The 21,357-nt window shown below is 19.0% G+C and overlaps 2 protein-coding genes and 1 pseudogene across 3 annotated transcripts; all 3 read right to left on the reverse strand.

Moving 5' to 3' along the window:
* Positions 1–6,830: 6,830 nt before the first annotated feature.
* Positions 6,831–7,814, reverse strand: PmUG01_00044100 (annotated as a pseudogene). Its single transcript is given in 3 exon segments — positions 6,831–7,289; positions 7,304–7,438; positions 7,452–7,814. Coding segments are annotated over 3 exon segments (957 nt in total).
* A 2,298-nt stretch (positions 7,815–10,112) lies between these two features.
* On the reverse strand, positions 10,113–10,993 carry PmUG01_00044200 (fam-m protein; the record flags this gene model as incomplete). The annotated part of the gene is made up of 2 exons (XM_029003533.1): positions 10,113–10,769; positions 10,892–10,993. 2 exons carry the CDS (start codon positions 10,991–10,993, stop codon positions 10,113–10,115), a joined length of 759 nt encoding a protein of 252 aa, XP_028858986.1.
* A 2,678-nt stretch (positions 10,994–13,671) lies between these two features.
* PmUG01_00044300 (fam-l protein) lies at positions 13,672–14,649 on the reverse strand (the record flags this gene model as incomplete). Its single annotated transcript, XM_029003544.1, has 2 exons — positions 13,672–14,436; positions 14,563–14,649. The coding sequence occupies 2 exons, from the start codon at positions 14,647–14,649 to the stop codon at positions 13,672–13,674; spliced, it is 852 nt and encodes a 283-aa protein (XP_028858987.1).
* Positions 14,650–21,357: the final 6,708 nt, after the last annotated feature.

The raw sequence follows: 21,357 nt of genomic DNA on the forward strand, positions 1-21,357 counted from the left end.
AACTAACTATAGATCATTAAAAGTCCATTACAATGAAAAAAAAATGTTTTTATTATTTAAATATATATTAAGTGTACTTACTCATAAGTAATTTCCACATAACTACCTTCACATATTTATATAGCATGAAGCAGTAAAAAATATAAGGCAAATTTTCTACTATTTTATTTCAACGTATCAGTGAATTAAGCGCATATCTATATAAAAGGACAAATATAAATGCTTTAACTAAAATAAAAGAATTAATTTTTCATTTGTACTAGAATTAATGAATTTTATATTACATATAAAAGTAACTAAAAAAGTTATTGTTTATTCATAAGGTAGTAACATAAGGGTATTATTATTTGCAGTGCTATTTTATTCTTCAAAAAAGTATTAATTAGTATAAATAAAATAAAAATATAAATTATAAAAAATAAAAGATACTTTTAATAGTAATTTAGTAAATACTTTTAATAAAGTTATATATCAAAAACGCAAAATCAAAAGAATTTATTTTAATACAAATTATTTCAATAAACCCTCAACATATATATATATATATAGTAGTATATAACAGAACAATTCTAAATTTTAGTTATGAATGCTTTTAAGAAAAAATAATAAAACAAGTACATTTTTCTTTTTTATAAAAAATATTATTTGACAATCAGAACAAAAACAATATATATGTGAAGAGAACAGGTACATAAACATATATGACTAATATAGTTAATGATTTTTTTTGTCAGTTTCCTAATAATAGCTTAGTTATTTGTACATGCTAAACTTTTAAATACTATTTTATAATAGAAAAAACATAAATAATTGTATAGCATATTATATTATTCACATGATGAAAAAAAAAAGAAAAACTAAAAAAGACATTTTTTTTTATAACACAAAATATAAATGTTACATATGCCGCACACCTACAACATGTATAACTTCTATTTAAGAATAATTTGAAAAATACATTCCAGGAATTATTTTATGTACATAATATTTATATTTTAAAATGTACTATAGAATTTAACTCTCTCATATATTTCCATTACATTTTTTAGTATGCAATACTTCATATAAGTTAATATAATTCATTACGTGTAATATGAATAAAAAAAAATAATTTTAATTTAAGAATTGAATAATTTATATCTTATATATTTTTTTCTTTTGATTGTTAAAAAAAATATATATTTGCAAGATTTATAAAAATTATGATATTAAAAAAAAGAAAAAAATCTAAAAGTATATGAAATGGTAAAAATACTTTTAATAATTATTCAACTAAAAATAAAATTACAGCAAAAACATAATATCTTTAGGAAATACAGTATGATTATATATAACGTAACAAGCAAAAAAAAATTAGAAAATTCATTAATGTATTATTTTTCTTATTAACGTTTCTATTTAGGATATAACTGTTTATATTTGTTATTGATTTATAAGTAAATAATACCAAAATCATGTTTTAATTTACAGCTTATATACAACTTAATCAAATGATTATATATATTATTAATATACCAAAAAAAAAAATAGAAATATTTATATTACAAATTTCTATTAAACAGAGTGAATAAAAATGAATAAGAAAATATAAATATATTAACACTTTAATAAAGAATTGATACTAATACATGTAAAAAAATACTTATCTAAAAAAATAATTAATTAAAAAAAATTTATATAGCCTTTAAAATTTTTAAAGTGTTATATGATGCATATTACCTTACAGCTTACTAAAAAATAAGATAATCACTTTTTATATTATTTTTTCATGTGTATATATATTATATAATTATATATATATATATATATAAACGCATTTAAAATATTCTTGTTCTGGATACTTAAATTATTCTTTCATTTGGATATACTTAATTCTTCTAAAAATTATAAATTCTTTCTTATATAAAAAAGAAAAATATAGCATCTTAATTAACATTTCTATCTGTTTTGAATATTATATAATGAATTACATAAATTTATAACTTCATTTTTGTAGTTATTTCCTAAATATTCATGTAACTAATACAGTTGATAATTTTTAAGACTATTGTTTTTTCCTAAAATCTTTTATGCATGTTTGAACTATTAATAATATTCACGTCAATTTAAATTAAATAGTTATTCATATTTATCAAAATGAATAAACATTCAATATATAATTGTCATTTCTTTTGAAATATATTAATTCCTAAGTGAACTTATACGACATGGAGGATAATTAATAAATAAATATTTTTATTTCCTATATGTATATTTATTAATTCATACATATTTATATTAATACGTTAATATTGTTTAAATTATTGTAGATAATGTGTCAGTTTTAATAGTCATTATCAATATATAGTGTTTGATATAATAGATTAGATTTATTTTAATTTATCTTGTTATTAATATTATAATAATGAGACATATGGCATTTTATTTAATATTTTGTTTAAAAATTAATTTATGTGAGCTATACATATTTTCAGTTAAATTATAATTTTCAAATAATTTCATTAGGTAATATACTTGCCATAACATACATAATATAACTATTATATCTTATCAACAATACTAATTCACTATGATTTATATTGAAGCAAGTCCACACAAACATATATGTATTAAAATTATCAATAAATAAAAACCATTATGAGTTTCATTTATATGTGTTTTATATTACTCTATAATTTTACAAATATTTATTTTTTCTAATAAATTTATTTTTTTCAAAACATATTTAATACTTTCTTACTACAAATTTGTTTCCATGCATATATCTAATGTAATTCTTACCAAAATAAAAAAATTAATGTAAAATTTATTCCTTTTTCTCTCTTCCATATGATTTCATTCATTACATTCAAATTTACATACGTAATTTACTTGTGCATATTTTTTACTATTACATGTGTAAACTTCGTTAGATACTTGTTTATCTATAGTGAAAATTATTAACATATACATCAGCATGTAATTACAGTTCATGTATATGTACACTTATTTACTTATATTATGTTTTCTAACTTACTACGAAGAACTAATAACGTTCGGTTTTTCTTATACCTTTACCCCTTATGTTTTTGTAATTTCTATATTATTATTTTTTGTTTTTTCCATGCTTACGGTGAACCCGTTAATTAATCTCCTTATAAATATTTAATAGAGGTAATCAAATGAACGTTAACAGTTTTGACGCAATAAAAAATGGCTACAGTTAAACTAATTTCCTTTTCAAATTATTAATTTGTACATATCTCTTTCAAATGACTTATAATTTATATATATATTTTTTTTTTCCTTTTTCTTTATTAACATCCATAAGAGAAATTAGTATTTCAACGAACTTTATATATTGTTGTATTTTATTTGCCATTATTTGAATTTTATCATCCGTTACATTCTCTCTTATGTACATTAACTTATTCTATATTTTTCACAACTACAACGGATTAACATACCTTGGTAATGTTAGTAATTTCATTTAAATAAATTTTCCAATATTCAAAGTTTGCATACATATGCATGTGCGCATGTTTTCCCTTTATGCTTTTCAATATAAATGATTTAACACATACAAAGAAAGAGAATATAACAAAATATATATATGCGTGAGAGTCGTACACATAGATAAGCATATAATCGTGAATAATGCTATCCTATTAATGAACATAGTTATTAACTCATTTGTGTCCTCAAATTGTTTAAGTTATTGACATAACATTGTATTCCTGAGATAAATTACTTATTCTTTTTATTTTACTTTAAACGGATTAAATGAGCATTCGTGTCTGTATAAATGCACACTTCCTATGGGTTTCATCATTCATGTCTTGAATGATGGGTGCAATAACATAAAAAAAAATTTTCATATATATGTATGAAGCTAAGCCATGATAAGTCAATGTTGAAATAATCTCATAAGATGAAATGGAAAAACCAGTCTGTAAAGATATATTGTATATCTTTTATTTGTTACTATTATTTTTATGTTCACTCCGTTTAGTTAGTAAAACATGATTACATCATCCCTGTTACTAATATAGTCAAATAATTCTACGTGTTTTCTCAAGTTTAAAAATAAAGATACGTTTTTTGAAATATAAGAAGGTACATTTATTGAAATGTGTAAATGGATATATTACATTAAGTATACATATGTACACGCTCCTACAATTATTTACATATATACATACATGCATGTATGCACATATAAATGCACACGTATAGCAGCATGATTGACACATATAAATATGTTGATATCAGTTGTTTTTAACTCTTATATCTCCATTTCCCAAGAAACTACATAGTTAAAGGCTTATTTTTTTACTTCTTCATTCATACAAAGGAAAGAAAAAATAAATTAGAGAAATATTCTAAACAGATAAATAATTATATTTTTTTGTCTCTTTTACATAAAACAATTACATATATATCCATCTTCCTATTCAGAAAAATTTCTTTTTAATTGCTATAAGATCCTAAAACAGAAAAAAAAAACTATCTTAAAATTTCCAGTTATATAGATACATTTTGTATCAATATTAATCACTTTTTATGTTATTTAATTTTTTTTTATTTTCTCGAAGTCACTTTTGCATGACCTTGTTGGATAATATATTACTTCTTCTGCATTCTCTCCTTTTTCAGCGCAACTCACTTTCTGGATAAATAAGTCATCTGCATACAGATACATGTAACAAATAAAAAGAAAGCCTTTTGTTTATGTCCATAATATTGGTAATTGTAACATGTACACAACTTTAATTCATGAAATTCTTATATTTTTTATTTATTGAAATGTGTGCATTTACACTCTATAAATACTTATAGGTACAATAAAAATTGATATCAAAAGTACATAAAATAAATTATTTTTTATAATTTTAATTATAAATATTATAAGAATTATTGTATTAATTCAGTATTATGTGTTAAAATCATTTATTTTGCTACAACTCTAAATTTCAAATACTACTTTTACTTATTCTTAAAAACTAGTATACGATGTATTTCTATTGGAATTTAATATTATCTTAATTTTCGATTTTAATATTTCAAATATTAATTACAAAAATAGAAAACTAAAAAATAGAGATAAAAAAGAGAATAAACGAAATCAAATAAGAGGGACATGTAAATACGTGAACTAAGGATCTTTCATGGAATATACATACCCACCTAATGTATTTTCGTTACATATATATATATTAATAATTAAAAACAATTAAAAAAAAGGTTAAAACAAATTATATATATTAAAGTTCAATATTATCATAGAAAAATTAAAATCTGAATATTCAGAAAATTCCAAAAAAGTATTTTCATTTTTTTTTGGATTAAGTATTTAACTTTTTTACGGTTTTAATGTTATACATTCTCAAAATATTTAATTAACACTCTCTTAAGTGGCTTCTACTAAAGAAGAATTTTGTTGTCATGTATTTTACTTTAGGAATACAGTAACTATACAAATAAATGAAAAGCTAATAAGCATTAAAAAAAAAAGAATAAATACATGAAAATAAGATTTTTTAATTCTATACAAATTTTATTATCATTATTACTTTTTTATTCATGTAGATATTTTTATAAATATGGATTTTATGCCTTATACAAAAGAGCATTTTCGTAATAATTTTCTCTTTTTTTTTTTAACGATTATAACGTTCTTATTTACATTTGATTATATTTTGTAATTCTATATAATATATGCATTTTTCTTATTAATATTATTGAATAATTTCCTACAAATGAAAAATATAGGACTACATAATTTTAATATAATTTTTTTCAATAATATGACATGATTAATTATTTATAAATTCTTATAAAAAGAAAAAAAAAAGAAATTATATATATAATTCATTCATATATTATTACATTTAATTCATTAGTTCAATTTTTTAGTAATACAATAAATGAAATAAATTTGCAGTATGTTTATTTATAAATTGTTTCTATAGTATATATATATATATATATATACAATTCTGTTACTGCAAAATTAATTAAATACCTCAAATAAACGCAATAATAAAATAATTAATATTATAAACTCTTCATTAAGTTGTAAATATATAAAGAATATATAAGTTTTTAAACTAAAACAAATAATAAAAATTTAAAAAAAATATATTTTAAATATATTTTTATATCTTCAAAGATATATCATCCAAAGTAAAATAAATATACATTAAAAAACTTTTTACAACAATTACGTTCTACAAAATACTTTTCATACACCTATTTTGTAAACGAAATATTAGCTCTTTCCAAGGTTTAAGAAGTATATATATATATACATATAAGAGAAACGACATATATTCACTTTTATTATATACAAAACAAAATAAATTAATTGCTAATACAAAGGTAATTATAATTTTTCTTAATAACATTAAAAAATTACACTTTTAGAATATAACAAAATAAAAAACATAAAACGAGGACTTTTAAATAAAATAGAAATTAAAATATTTCAGCAAAATTATATAAATTCGGTTATTATATATTAAAAGTAACCCATATATGTAGAATATATAATCATTTTTAATGACAATCTATATAAATTCATACTTGTATATAAGAAACCATGAAAATTAATCATTCACATACATTACCTTATAATCGAATTGAAGGATGTTATATATTCAAATTTAAAAAAAAATAAAATCTTTTGTTATATATTTGTAAAAAAAAAAAAGTCGACTTATGTGTATATGCATTTATAAAATATAAGTAATTATATGGAAGTTTAATAAACACTTGAGTAAAGGTATTAGAGTTAGTAAATCATATTAAAGACTTCATTATAGAAAGTAACATTTTTCTTATTATTAATTTTATCTTTTCCTGAATTTAATTTTTTCATATTTTTTAACTTTTTTATGGTAATAAACAACTATAAATATATGAGTGAAATTTAATAATAAGAAAGTTATTAAATATATTAGATAAAACCAAAAAATTGATACTTAGAATTTAACAGTATCATACTAATCAAAATTCTTTCTGTTCTTACAAATTTTTTTAATGGATTTGAATAAAAGATATAATGAGGCTTCATTCAAAATTTTATTTAAACATTACAACCACTGAATCAAAGGGTTTCTCAATAAATCATTATACTTATCAATAAGCTACCAATTACAAGAAAAATCTAATATTATTTAGACTAATAATAAAAAGAACAAAAATATAAGTAAAGCAAAACGCAACCTATATTTTTTACGTATTATTTTATTATAAATCTTTTCAGTAAATATCATGTTTTTTTTAAGAAACTCTATATAATCAAGCTCTTTTAATATTTTTTTTTTATTCGGGAATATTTTTTTGTTTCAAGCATACAAGATTTATTTTTACTATATTCCTTATAGCCTCCTACGCTCATTGTTGAACTGCTATTTTATCGTTATTTTTTTTCTGTAGACTTTTTTTCATTATTAGATATATCTTTTTTTTTTGTGCGATACATAATTTGGTATATCTTCTCTTAAACATCCAAAACTTGAATCCTTATCCTGTTTATATTTTGCTAGTATCCTATATGTTCTTGCATCTAATTATTTATTAGGATTCTAGTTTTCATCCAGAAAGTTCTTAAATATAGACTAAAAAAAATATAGTAAATATTTGTTAATTAAAGAATAAAATATTTATTCTAACAAAGTTTATTAATAAAAACAAAACACTAAAATTGATAATAATCCAAATATTCTCAAATAATGTTATTATACTACATCATTCTTAAAATAGAATGTCCAGGTTAAAAGTATAAAAGAAGAAATTTTAATAAATAAAAGAATCTTAATTTTTCGTTCAATGATATATTTTTTTAATTCTGAAATATATTCTATAAAGACTAAATTAACAGTTATATAATACACATTAATATTAAAGCTCAATATAATTATTTTTATTATTTTTTTTTTTTTTTGTAGAGTATCAATAAAATCTACATAGTTATAATGCTTTTTACAACAGACAACAAGAAAAGTAACTTTTAATATATATTATAAAAATTTTATGTTAATTTTATTTTTAAAAATTTATTTTCATTTTAATAATATAATTTGCTTTGTTTCATAAATATTCAAAATATAAAATTTAATGTGGTAAAGTAGTAAAATAATTTTTTTTATTAATCCTTTTTAAAAATTAATAAAATAAGTTTTCTTAACATCTGTAAATATTTAGTGTTCCTAGAATAGAAAATATATAAGCTACAGAATGTATAGACTATAGAAAGTATGGAATATATATAATACCCTTTTCCATATATAAAGAAAATAATATCAAATTTCAACTATATTTTGCTGTTAATAATTCTAATAATATAAATATTATATTTTGTAAAATTATATAATTTCTAATAAAATGATAATTGTTAAATTAATATAATAATAGTAATGATAAAATTAAAAGGCAAATATTTGTACAAAATTTCATTGTATATCAATTAGAACACTCGCATTATATAAAGGAATACAGTATATTTAGCAATTCAAATTTATTGAATACTACAAAATCTATAAAACAATCTATATTTTTTAGTAATGTTAGTTTTAATTTTTTATTTTTGTATGACCATTTTTGAAATGTATAATATTTAATTAAAATTAATTCACATAAATATTTGTAGCTAAAAGTTTTTTAAATTCTACAAAACTTTTTTTGTAAATAAATATACTAATTTAGAAAAATTATAAAAAAAAAATAGTAACAATAAATAAATTATACGGAAATTTTTTCCTTAAAGGCATTATAAGAATAAACTTGGTGCATTAATTTCTCTCTCAAATTTTTTATTAATAAGAACTCTTATATTTTTTACTTATAAATTTATTATTTTATAAATAATTATGTTTTATAATGTCCTTTTAAATTAACCACTATATAAGCGTAATAATAGAACGATTAAGTTATGCATACTATTATATATAAAAAAATATAATAATACACAAAATTAATAATGGAATACATACACTTAAAACTAAAATTAAAATTACAATAATTAATACTGAATACTCCATGCATATAGAAGAAAAATTAACTCTATACCTAAATCTTTGTTTAGGAATTACATAATAAAAAGTTTTTTCTTTTTACTATTATTTAAAAAATAGCACTATAAACTTGAAAATATAATTAATGTTTAACAAAAACATTAAACATTATTGTAAATGTTCAAAATAATATTATCAATTAATATATTTATAGAAAACCATAAAAAATAGCAAAAATATGTAGTTCATTTATTTATACATTTTCAATATATTATATATATAATTTATTTTTCTAATATAGAAATAACACCGAAGTTAAAAACACCATTAAAATAGAACATGTATTTAACTCTTTGTTTAATTGTAAAAATATATAATCTATTACTTAGCAATTATATATAATAAAGATATATTTTTTGTTACATAATTATAACTTCAATTTTATATAATCCAAATGAAAGTAAAAATATATTAAAAGAGATTTTACAGTAATTATATCTAATAATATAATTCTTTTAAAACATATTATACAGAACAAATAAATGTTTTTCTCTTGGTAAAAAAAATATATATATACATATAAATGCAACAAAATATGTTAACCTTTTTTCATTAAATACAAAAGAAGATACATTTATTTCTAATTTAAGTCTAATAATACATTTTTCTGAAAGTGGGAAAATACACATTTTTGACAAGAACAAATGAAATAATAAAAAATAACATTCCATATAATTCATATATTAATTTTCAAACTACTTGAATGAAACTTTATGAATTATTATTTAATATATATTAATTTTAACGTACAAAAATATTTTTTTTTTAAGTCTATGTAAATTCATAAGTATATATATTAGGCCACAATAGTTAGTCTAAGTAAGGTACACTTTAATATACATATATAAAAATAATATAACATTCAAATTTAAGAAAAAACTAGGAACATATTTTTTTATTGTTGTGTATCAAAAATATCACGTATATGTGAGTGATTTTATAAAACATAAGCAATTGTAACTATTCTTACTAAATGCTTCCTTAAATGTATTACAGATATTTTAAGAATAATATTAAAGACATGCTTAAAAAAAAAAAATATTCTTCATTATTTATTTATTCATTCATCAACTTAATTTTATTATATATTTCTTTATTTTTTAAGATTTTAGGAATTGCTATTATAATTAAAATAGAAAATATAATAATATCTATGCCATATAAAATTGTACAAGTATAGGGATCTAAGCTTTCTGGTATTGTAATAATCGAAGATAAAGCGTTTCTAATATATTCCCCAGCATTTTTTACCACACCATATATATCTCCTATAATGTATCCTACTCCCAACATAAGAAAAATAAGAAATAGTGCAACTCCGTATCTGTAACTTCTAAATTTTATTTTTTTCAAATTTATATAGCAAATCCTTCTTTTTTTATCTAAAAAATTATCATAATCTTTTTTATTTATCCATTTTTTTTCAAAATGGAAATGTTTTCCATCAAATATTGCTTTATTGTAATCTATAACTTCTGTATAGTATTGACTTTTATTTAATAAACTTATATTTGAAAGTTTGCTTTTTCCTTTTTCAACTTTTTCATTCCTATATATATCCTTTTTTTTATTCACTTCATTATTTTGAAAATTTTCTTTCAAGTATAAATCATTTGAATTATCTGGTTTATATTTTGCTAGCGATCGATAATTTCTTTTATCTAATCCTCCATCAACATGACAATTTTTTTCCATAGATTTACGAAATATAAACTAAAAAAAAAAATAAGTGTTTATTATTTAAAAAAATAAATATTATAATGCTAAAAAATAGTATTAATAAAAGATACTATAAATTTAATTAAAGTAAATATAACTAAATTATATAATAATACTGTATCACTATTAAAAAGGCATATCCATGTTAAAAGGAGAAACACAGCAATATTAATAAAAAATTGTAAATTATTTGTTTTTTCAAATATGAAAGTCATCATATTTTAAAATATTAAATAAATAAAAAATTAATAATTATATAAGATACTTCTAATGACCAAGGATACACTATTAAAAAATTTTTTTTTTCTATTTCTTCTCAACTACTTAATAAAATATAACTATAACGAATATTACCACATTTACAATATAAATTAACAATAAAAATAAATTAAATAATTTTTATTATAATTATATTTAAAATTACAGTACTCTTTACTTAAAATTAAATAATTTGATTTTATTCATAAATACTCAAAATGTATCAATTATATATTTAATTCAATGACATAAAATAACATTTTTACTATTTTTTTCAAAAAAAAAAAAAAAAATAGATGAATTCATAATATTTTGAAATATTTAGTTTATATAGAATATAGAACCTATAGAATATAGATAATACATTGTTCTATACACTAGCAAAATATGTAGAAATTATAAGAATATTATTTTTCTAATGACACTAATTGTATAAAGATTATATTTTAGAATAACATTTATTATTCTTAAAAAATACTGAATATTATAAAAATATAATAATAATATATAAAATTAATAATATTTTTCGTTATGTTAATCATAATATATTTTTGTGGTAATCCATAGGTATATCCAGTAATCTCTAGTCTATAATAAATATTAAATATCTAACATATATCCTCCTTTTACGTTTATTAACTAACATATATTTTAAAGGAAAATTATTCCTATTTTATATTTGTACCATAAATTTTAAGAATTAAAATATTTTATTATTTTTTATTTATGCTATAATTTCTAAATTAAAGATATTTATATACATTTAAATGCATTTTTTTCTTTTTATTTTTAATTTATTATACATATTTAGAAGAAATATAATTACAGACGCAAAAAAAAAAAAAAAAAAAAAAATATATTATCACTACAGAATTATTTCATATATCTTTGCATACATATACTATTTAAATGGATTAATATATTTTAATAAATTATATTAATAATTCATATTAAAAAAAAAAAATAATACATGTATATATAGTTTTGCAAAATTTTTTATTATCAATATAATCAATTTCACCACACAGTATGGTCATATATACTAGTGTAATTTTCTACTGGTACCGAGTTTTCTTATACACAAACATAACATTCATGGGTTATTTCATTGACTAAGAAATATCTCTAATGTTTTGTGCAAAGGATAAAATTAATAAAATATATCAACGTTAAAATATTCATTTGAATTTTTATAAAATCAAATTTAATAAGTGAAAATTACTATCAAATTTTTGCATGGGGAATCATATATATTATATTTAATTAAACAATGTAAAAAAAAAAAAAAAAAGAATAACCCTTTAAATATATATTTATAATAGTAATATATCAAATAAATATGTTATTACCTATTTATAAATCATTCATAAGAAAATAATTCCTTCTTTCATTTTTATTTTTGATGAAAAAATACCCAATACTAATTTGAAGAAATTAGAAATTGTCAATATTATCTATAATTTTAGACATTCTTATATTAATATTAACACATTACTAAAAATATTTATAGACATAAAAAAAACAGGAATTATTTGTAAAAAAATACATGAACATTGTTATATGTATGTAAAAAAAAAATATATTTTTCCATTATCCCTTATAATAACTTATGTTTTTACAGACTTATAGATATATTTAAAACTTTCTCTATTATAAAAAGTAAAAAGAAAAGTTTTTATACTTATTATCTGTTGACATATAATTATATTTAATTCATTAATTTATTCTTATAGTAGTGTAAAAAGTAAAATATATATTTTATATTTATTTATAAAATTTCATCATAATGTACATTTAAATAATTTTTTCTATGTCGAATTAACATCAGAATTAAGTATAATAATAAAATAATATATTAATTTTCCTCTTTATTTAATTTCTATTATTTAGAATTCTTAACTTATTAAATTGTTATGTATTGTCCATAATTATATATGATATTAGTTTATTATATTTTTATAATACCACATTTATATAATAAAAGTAATACTAAAAAAAGCCACTTATAAATATTTTTAAAATAAATATACCTTATTATTTACTTCTCATAATTCATATCTTATACAATAATTATTAAGCTCTTTTTTATGTAACAAAATTATATATTTATATATATATATAAATGCAAAGAAATATATTCACTTAAATACAAAAAAGACACATTTAATTATAATGTAAAAACAATAAAATATCTTTCTAATTACGCCCGTAAATAATGATTTTATAATCAAATAAGAGAAAAAGTACAGAGTACCACTTCTTATAGTTGGTATTTAAAGTAATAAAGGACTTCCTTAAAGTTATATGTATTGTCCAATTATATTAATTATAATTCATAAACTTTTTTTTTCATAAAAATCAATTCATATAGAAAAATATATAAAATCATTACTTTTAATTATAATGTAACAATACAGTAATATTCATATATAAAAACACGAAAACATTCAAATTCATAAAAAGTCTTATAGCATATTTTTAGGACTTCTTGTATAATAAAAGGCGTATGTAAGTAAAAGTGTTTACAAAATTTAAGTAATTACGAAATAGCTAGTACGTAGGTTACTAAAAATATTACTAATGATGCTTTATATTAAATATTACATTACTGAAAGAAACATATTCCACATTAAATATTTTACCTTTTCCTAAATTTAATTTCATTATACTTCTTAACTTTCTTATGATAATAAACAATACCTAATGTAATTGTGAAACCTAAGATAAAAAAAGGTATACAATATATTAGATAGTAAAAAAAATTCTCTACGTAAATGTACCCCCTCTGTAATGGATTTGTATTAAATGTAATAAGATTTGACTTAAATAACACTCCTAAAGGTGAATTCCTTAAAGAATCATGTAAAGGTTTATACCAATTATTCCATCCTAAAGACAAATTCAGTATCTTCATCAAGCCCCTAATAAACCAGCAGCCCGCAAATGCATCTAATAAGAATCCTATTAATAACAACAAAAACAGGATTAAAGGTGAAGCCAGTCGTATTGCCAATTTTTTACGTGTTAATTTTTTGTACAACTTATCGCCAATTGTTCTGTTATTTTTAAGAAAATCCATATAATCTAGTTCTTTGAATATTTTATTTTCCAAACGGGAATATTTTTTTGTTTCAAATATACATGATTTATTTTTCGTATCTTTTTTGTTACGTATGAATGTATTTAATAAATTCCTATTTGATGACTTCATTTCCCCTTTAGGTTCTTTCTCACCAACACACATATCTTTTTTTTTGTTCACAATATTATTTGGTATATTTTCCTTTAATCCTGCAATATTTGAAAAATTATCCACTTCGCACTTTGCTAATAATCGAAAAGTTTTTCTATTTAATTTTCTATTATAATTATAGCTCGCATCCGAAGATTTATTAAACATGCTCTAAAAAAACAAAGAAAATATATATTATTTAAGATATATATAATTGATTGATAAAAAAATGTATAATTAAAAATAAAGCAAACAGAAATTGAATAATGCAAATAATCTTAAATATTATTATCATACCATATCGTTGTTCATTTGCCATATCCAAGTTAAAACGATAAAGGTAGCAATATTAATAAATAAGAGAGACTTTATTTTTTGTTTCATCATATACATATTTAATATTGTAATGTATTCCTTTAAAAAAAAATTAATATTTACATAATATACTTCTAATTATAAAAAAAATATATCTAGATTCTTACTTTTTGATTATTTTATTATTCCAAATTTATAAAAATATAATACAATAAAAACATCGCTAATACATTTTACAATATAGACAGAAAAATAAATTTAAAAATTTATTATACAATTTTTACTTTTAATATAAAAAACTAAATTAATTAATATAATTTGTTTTCATTCAAACATATTCAAAATATATAATTTTTTATTTAGTATTTAAATGATTAAATTTTATTATTAATTCTTTAAAAAAGAAAATATTTTTTATTATAATATTTTTAAATAGTGAATTTATATACAGTAGAGAATATAGAGAATACATATATAATTCATAGTTCTATATAATAGTAAAATAATTACATATTTCAATAATGCTTTAATGATAATAATTATAATTTTATAAAATATATATTCCAATTTTTGGCATTTTTATAAAAATATATTTATTATTTTAGTAATATGATAATAAATTAAAAAAGCATTAACTTGCAAAATCTTTAGTTTTATATTAATTTTATTCCACAATTTTGTTACTACTTTAACACATTCATTTTTTTATATACTATAATGTATTTGAAAAAATTTAAATCATAAGGCACTACGTAATCTGTCAAGAAATTATATTTTAAATGTAAATAAAGATTATTTATATATATTTGTATCATAATATTTGAAAACTGTAGTTTTTAATTAAGATTAATACATACCACTCTAACTAATAGTAATTTTTTTAATTAATCTACACAATATATATATTTTTTTTCAAATTAATATATTATGTTAGGAGAATTATTAATATAGTAAGAAAAAAAAAAAAGAAACTAATTAAAAATTACATTAAAATTTTAATTATCAGTTGGTCAGTATTTTTTTGTGCATCCTTCTAAGTATTAATCTAAATTTACGTAATTTCAACTTACTTTTTGCAATGAAAACGACTTGTTTATCCACTTCATTTTTTATACAAATACATGTTCAAATGTATATAACGCGTAGTAAATAAATCAAATATTAATGTTAACTGGGGGGTTCAATTTGAAATTACAAAATAGTAGTTTTAAAATATATAGAATTCAATCATTTATATAACGTTTAACTAAAAAAATATTAAAAAAATAAATAATATATTATTAATTTTTCCATACAAAATATATGTTAATGCTTTACATAAGATATATCAGAGCTTGTAGCATTGATAAAAATACAACAATACTTGTATTAATTAACTTATATATATATATAATAGATTTACTTTAACTAGGATTAATACAAAAAATATGATTAGAAATTTCAAAAACAATTCTACTCATTCATGTAACCTATTTATATATTGTCACATATTTAACATTCCATTATCTCTCTGATAAGTTCATGTTCAATGATGAAATACAACGTATTACAAATATATATATTATTATGTGTATATGAGCATTTTTTTGAACAAAAATATATTAAACCTTAAAATTTATGTACCTTTTATTTAATTACTAATCAAATTTCATTGAGAATATATTATTCAATTTTAGTAGTAGCTATTCTTTAATACAAAACCAAAATAGTAATTGTTGTACTAAATACTCTAATACCACATTAATACTAGTTCAAAAATATACTCAAGTCATATAGTTTAAAACAGAAATATAAATATCTTTTTGTTATTAAGATTTTTATTATTACAGAAATTTATGTAATTCTTAAAAAACACAATTAACTGCAACGACTATATAAATTAAAAAATAAAATGATAAATTTTTTTTTAGCTCTTCATTTAATTATAAAACTTTATTAGTGCTAAAATAAATAAGGCGCTCTTAAAAAAAAATAAATTAGTATATGCTGAAATGTGCCATAATTAAACTAGAATAAATACACAACATTTTTATAAAAATATTCTTTTGTGAATTAATTTTCAAATGTATATTTCTAATAATTCATTTAACAAAATCTTTTATTAGATTTATATTTAAGTAAAAAATACATAAGAATCAAAAAAAAAAAATAGTGTGAACATACATTTTCATTAAACGAACTACAAAATTTTATATAAAAACTATATATAATATATTCTTATATATAATTCTTCAAATAATTACACAAAAACGTGAAAAAAATAAAGGACAGAAAAAGTATAATCGTTCAAAATATAAATTACCTCCCTATTTCAAGCTACATATTAACTGTAACTTTGTGTAATAAATTTAATGAATACAAATTTATTTTTATTAAAATTTAGATTAAATATATATACACTTAATTTTTTCATTTAAAGCACATATATTATTGTGAGTATTGACCTCTATAATTTTCTGAGCTTTAAGAAACACACAATATATATATGTTGAGTCAGAGTAATAAATTACTTCAACGTAATACATTATAATATGAAAACAAATATAGAAGCATGCTATTGTTATAAATATTTATTATATATATTTTTACTATTACTAATAGATACACATTCCTCTATTACAATGTTTGTCAAATAAAAAATATATATATCTAACTAGAGACCGCTTTGAGAGTTTAATTTCATTCAGATTAATGCACACTTTTATTAGTAGCATGTAAAACATATATTTTCATTCTGTATATTCACAAAAAATAGGTTTGAACTAAATTATTTGTTAATTTAATTGCGTATTTTAAGAATATAACTAAGACATATATAACCCTAGAAATACTTAACATAACTAACGAATACGAAAATAAAAGCGCATATTACATATATATGTAAGAAGAAAGGTGATGAAAATATAATTATCAAAGGTTTTCCTGATACAAAAAATTTTAAAGCGATTCTCATATATGCTAACTGCATCAAATGTTTTTACTTCATAGGACAGATTTAATTTGTGTATTATAGATATTCGAATAAATCCTCTATATATTAGTTTTTCAAACAAATTATCATTCTCTCAAATAATTTAATAAATGATGGACATAAATTTTTTGAATAATGTTTTGGCTGAGTTACTTGAATTAGACTTTGTTTTAGATTCAACTTACCTATAATATTCTGATTCATTATTGTTGTCTTTATTATCTTAATTATCGTATTCATGTCTAAATAAAATAATTTCTAATGCTGCATTTTTTGTATTAGAATGATTTTCCTATAATAAACCACTTACCTTAAGTCAAATATTCTACCTTCACGAGGGATATTATATAAATATTTACCATATATATAATCAAAATAAAAGAAAATATTTTTATTATCCATAATGTGATAAAATTATTTTAGCACTACGAAAACTATATTATTAGTATACATATATATAACATGATGTACAAAAAATATAAATCAAATACTCTGTTATTTCATCTTTAAACCACATTATTTAAATAATAATATATTCAAATGAAAAGTATAATTATAGGTGCTTTAATTAATATAAAATATCTACTGTTTTCATGCAACTTGTTATCGTTCATTGTTATAATAACTTTAACATGCTAAACAAAGCCATGTATAATTTCATTGTGGTCTTAGAAAAATAAAATTATTGGCATTCTCATTTTAATTTATTATATTTTTTAAAAAGGTAGTAAAAAACATAAAATAAAAATATTACTTAAAAAAAAAAATAAAAGGTAATGTTAAAATTATTTTAGGAAATATTTTCAATAAACGTATTTATAAAAAAGGCAATAACAAATAAGATAATTATTAAAAAAGCTAATTTTATTAATAAATGCGTAAAACATATATATATTTTAACGGTTGATCAGAATAATTCTAAATATTTGTTGTCAATACATTCAAAAGAAAAATAAAATAAAATGGATTCTTATGTGCACATATATTTTATTTTATTAGAATAGAAAAAACATATACTTTGAGAATGGATAAATTAGTATATATTAGTAATATAATTATTAATTTGTTTTCTATACTTCCTATTAATACGCTTAGTTTATTTTACACGTAATAGATCTCAAACATTATTATATAACTGAAAAAGCATAAATAGTTATATATCATATAATGGCATTCACAGGATTGAAAAAAAAGAAAAATAAAATAAAATAAAATAAACATGTTTATTATAGCACAAATTATAATATAAGTTATATCATATACCTACTACATGTTGAACATTTGCACAGTAATTAAAAAATACCATTCTAAGATTTAATTCACGTACATATTTTTGACCTTTCAAAAGTTTTATCCTATTTAACACTTTTATATATTTTAATAATATAATTATATATGTAATACTAAAATTTTTACATAATTTATAAAAATGTAATTTTTTATTATGAATAAAATAAATTTATTACATTTAAGAATTAAGAAATTTATATTTTTTTTTACTTTATTTTTTCTTTCGAAAAATTATTTAAATTTATAAGTTCTATAGAATTAATAATTTTAAAAAAACGAATAAAAAAGTAAATGTAAAAAAAAAATCATCTTTGTTAAGTATGGTAATTGAAAACAAAACAAATTTAAATAAAAAAATATTTTAAATAAAATGATTTGTAACATAAAATGATATAAATGAGAAATACTAAAAAAAAAATATACAAAATAACATATATTACCATTTAAGAAAATGCTTAATTCATTATATTTCTTTTTGAGAGTATTATGGAAGGATAACATTATATGTATTTTCTATTAATTTACAAATAAATATTATCGCAAAACATATATTAAATTACATCCTTTATGTAATTAAAAAACATATTTTAAATCTTGAAATTTTTAATATGATACATAATACATATTATCCTACAGTTTTTCACAAAAATAAGATAAATATTTTTTTATTTCATGTTTTCATATACATGTAGTATATATATATATATATATTAATTTAAATATATTTAATATGATTCTTCTTGTGATATCATTAACCAATTATTTCATGTGGATGCACCTTACTCTCTTATCATTTACAAATGTGCTGTCATATAAAAATTTATAACGGTTCTTCTTAACAAATAATTCTATATAATAATAAGAATTCATAATATTAAATATTACATAAATATGTATGCTTCTATATATTTTCTATTTTCTAAATTTTTGTGTAATTAATCAAGCTCACAATATTTAGGGCATTAGTTTTTTCCTATATTACCCTGTGAATGTTCCATTTATTAAAAATATTAACACAAACATGTATATCTTATAATAATCCCTAAAATGAGGACAATTACAAGAATTATTTATATGTCTTTACCCTGTGTATAAGTATATCTACACAAACTTTTCCTAATTAATTTATGTTTGTAAAACATATATAACAGTTTCATATTACAAATACGTTTAGGTACATTTATCCAATATAATTATTATAAAAAAATATATGAATTACAAAAAATATAGTATAAGTTTTTTATTTTATGTTCCATATGAATTAATAATTTAAGTGCAAATTTACGTATGCACGTTGTTTGTACATATATTTCATTATTACATGGATATACTTCTTTGCATTCTTTTTTATGCTTTGTTAATATTCTAAACATGTATATGTATTTATAAGTCCATTTTACATGTATATATGTGTGTATTCATACACACGGTCCCAAAACACAACAACGAACTAATAACTTTTGCTTTTTTCCTCTATAACTTTTCTCGTTACACATTAGCATTGAGTTCGTATATTGTCTTTCTTGATGCATACAATGAATATACTCATTAAAACCCTATACAGAAATATTTGAGAAAGTTAACAAAAATCGCGTTTGCAATTTTAATGTTATATTACATGGGATTCTATTAAAAGAATTTACCGAACACCTAATTAATATAAATTATTCCCTGTTTAATTGCCTTATATATTTGTGAATATTCCTTTTCTTTATTAACATCCTTAAAATAAATATCGTTTTCAATGAAGTTCATGCGTTGGTGATATTCTCTCTTGTCATATGTCAAAGTTCTTTTATTTGTAACAATATATCCTATGTGCATAAACGTTCACATAAATATATCTACAATCTGGGGCACATAATGTAGTCATGTGTGTAATTACATGTAAATAATTATATTAACGAGAAATATATTGTATACATATATATATGCATCAGTACTCATTTACGAATTCTCATAGTTAATATGCTAACGCGCACAAAGAATAATAGTTGAGAAAAAAATATATATATATGTGTGCGTTATTTGCATATATAATCATTCCCTTATGAATAATGGTATTCTAATAACTTACACAGACATTCACGCAATTGTATTTTCTAAGCATTCCAGATATTTATCTACACGAAATGGTCCCTTACATTAAACATACTATTCGATTTAGTTTATTATAAATTATCTATGTGCACATTAGCCTCATTATAAAATTGTTCTTCTATGGAGACAATAACGTAAAAAAAAATTTACACGTATATACATGAAATTTATGCACAATGTTAATTTGCTGTGATAATATCATAAGTTAAAAAAATGATGCACTTCATATAAAATGCATTTTATTTCGTTTATTTATTCTAATTTTATCATATTCACTCTGTTTAGGAATGAAATTTTCCATAAAAACCTTTAAAAAAATGATTAAATAATTCAAAGTATTTTAATATGTATAAAAATAAATATGCATTTTATGAAATTTAATAAGGTATATATGTGGAAACCGGTGTATGAACAGA

Source organism: Plasmodium malariae (assembly GCF_900090045.1).
Source record: "Plasmodium malariae genome assembly, contig: PmUG01_00_23, whole genome shotgun sequence".
Classification (NCBI taxonomy): Eukaryota; Apicomplexa; class Aconoidasida; order Haemosporida; family Plasmodiidae; genus Plasmodium; species Plasmodium malariae.